Below are 2,393 nucleotides of genomic sequence, written 5' to 3'. Positions count from 1 at the left end.
TGGATAAAAATATTTGCATTTTAACTTATTTTGGAAGCAGGAAGGTCTTTTTAGGAAAAGGCCACTTGCCCTGCTCTGAACTGTGCCTTCTACCAGGGGCCAGAAGGGGGGGCAGCAGTTACAAGGGGTTCATCGGGAGAGCAGAAGCACCCAGAGGTGGGGGCACTGAGGAGAGGGGGCCACGTGATGAAGGATCTGGAGGGAATTCCACAANACCCTTTCTCACCTGGGGGAGGGGGTCCATATAATAAGTTTTCCCCTCCCTCTCTGACTTAATGAAAATTATTTGGGGGGGGGTTGTGGTGGTGATCAGAGTTCAGGAGACCTGCATCTCTCAGTCGGCCACATCAAGCAAATAATTGGGATCCTGAGGGACTTCATCCACTCCCCGGAGCACAGAGTGATGGCATCCACGATATCAAAGCTAAAGATGGACCTGGACTTTGACAGCTCGTCCATCAGTCAGATTCATCTGGTACTGTTTGGATTTCAGGATGCTGTAAGTGTTCCATCTGGCTCTAGAGAACGTGCTAGAAGCCAGGAAGCCCACTGAAGTGGCTCACAGCCAGGACCATGGAGTTCAGTTACCATCTTCTCCCGTAGTCCCCATCTCTTCTGTCTACACCTGAATCCCTAGTTTCAGCAGTTCATTCTAAACACAGAATATGTAAGTACAGGTGAAAGATGATTGCTTTTGGCCACTAAGAGCAGGAGTCTAGGACTTCGAGGCCTTGGGAACAAGTGGCATCTGCCAGCTGAGTAGGTACGAGGTTTAGGCTTCTGTGTCTGTGCAGACACATGTGAGTTGCTCCAGGCCTGAGACACTGTCTGGTCCAGCTTTATGTCCCACGTCCCCAGGGCAGAGCCCGACTTTTCATGGGTGCACAAAAATAACTCTTTGAGTAAACAGCAAGGAGCCAGGGGCCGGAGACCTGGTCCCTGCACCCGCCCCGAAGACCCAGCCTGACTTAGGGTCAGCCTGGAGGAGGGCCCAGTCTGGGAGAAGCACAGGTCAGGTAGAGATGCAGAGCAGCACGGCTAAATTTTATCTCCGAGTAGAAGTAAACCAGAATTCGTTAGAACCCCGGTTTCTTAAAAGCACAACAGACCAGAAATCTGGATTTTTGTGGTTTATAGGTAAATAAAGTTTTGAGGAACCATTTAATCAGGCCCCACTGGATGTTTGCCATGGACAACATCATCCGTCGAGCGGTGCAGGCTGCGGTCACCATTCTCATCCCAGGTGAGCGTGCTGCCTTTCCAGTCCGGGTCGGGCCCAGACCCCCGCGCACTCTGCGCTCAGCAGTGGTTTTCTCCTTCCCGTCTGGGTGGTTTACTTCTCTGCGATTCTGTAAATGCTAACAACTTCTCCTGGAGCCATACTTCAGTGCCCCCGTGACATAACCGAAGTGACTGTGCATAGACAGAACTTGTGACCTAAGAGGGAGCCCTGGGCCTGAGCACCGGGATCCTGCAGCGCCCCGTCTCCCCCCCTACACACTCTGGCTCCATCTCCTGTCAGAACCATCACGGCGTAGGTCTAGAAATCTTCGGCTTTTTTTAAGTTAGTTTGTTTGCTTGCTTGTTTACTTATTGAGAGAAAGTGTGGATGGGGGAGGGCAGAGAGGGAGGAGAGAGAGAATCCCAAGCAGGCTCTGCACCATCAGCACAGAGCCCGGCACGGGGCTTGAACTCATGAAACTGAGATCATGACCTGAGCTGAAGCCAGGAGTCAGATGCTTGACTGACTGAACCACCCAGGTGCCCCAGTGTTTGGCTTTGGTCCCTCTCGTTTGTGAAGTGACAGAACCACCGAATACCCAAGTTCACTCTCCTGTAGAGACTCCATCTGCGGAGGGGGAGGCTCTGCACCACCTCTGTTGACACTGCCACTTCCTGTCGACTTTGCTCCGTCCGTGTCGTGTCTTCTGCCTGGTTCTCGTTAGAGCCCAGGACTTCATCATGCCCACTCCAAGCAGGCACCTTTTCTGCGGCAACAGGACCCAGGGCGGGTTGNGGAAGCCGGGCTTACCTATTTAGAGCCGTCCTTGGCCAACTAATTTAACATCACTCAACCTCTGTTTCCTCGTTTATAAATCTTTTCACTGCTGAGAACAGAGCAGTCTCGGCCATACTGACCAAGTCAGCAGTCCCCTGCCGGAGCACGGCCTCGCTGGGCCGGCGTCTGAACACTCTCGTTTGCCGGCCTCAGGGCAGAAGCTACCCTGAGCCCTGGCCTTGTGTACCCACGGTCCCTTCTCCTTCCGTCATTCCGCAGAGCTCCGAGCCCACTTCGAGCCCACGTCAGAGACCGAAGGGGTAGAGGACACAGATGAGGTGGAAGACGACTATCCCCCGGCAGACCTGGCGGGAAGCGATGTGCCTGCGGCACA

The 2,393-nt window shown here is 53.5% G+C and overlaps 1 protein-coding gene across 1 annotated transcript in view; it reads left to right on the top strand.

Annotated features, from left to right (window-relative positions):
* The window catches only part of MAP3K15 (mitogen-activated protein kinase kinase kinase 15), a 130,449-nt gene that overhangs the window by 123,383 nt on the left and 4,673 nt on the right, over positions 1 to 2,393 (top strand). Inside the window, 3 exon segments of the mRNA XM_077769493.1 lie at positions 314 to 499; positions 1,138 to 1,243; positions 2,279 to 2,385. Of these exon segments, the coding sequence (XP_077625619.1) occupies positions 314 to 499; positions 1,138 to 1,243; positions 2,279 to 2,385 (399 nt within the window).

The sequence above is a fragment of the Crocuta crocuta genome, unplaced genomic scaffold (genome assembly GCF_008692635.1).
Source record: "Crocuta crocuta isolate KB4526 unplaced genomic scaffold, BGI_CrCroc_1.0 scaffold312, whole genome shotgun sequence".
NCBI classification, from domain to species: domain Eukaryota; kingdom Metazoa; phylum Chordata; class Mammalia; order Carnivora; family Hyaenidae; genus Crocuta; species Crocuta crocuta.
This window is presented reverse-complemented; position numbering and strand designations above follow the sequence as displayed.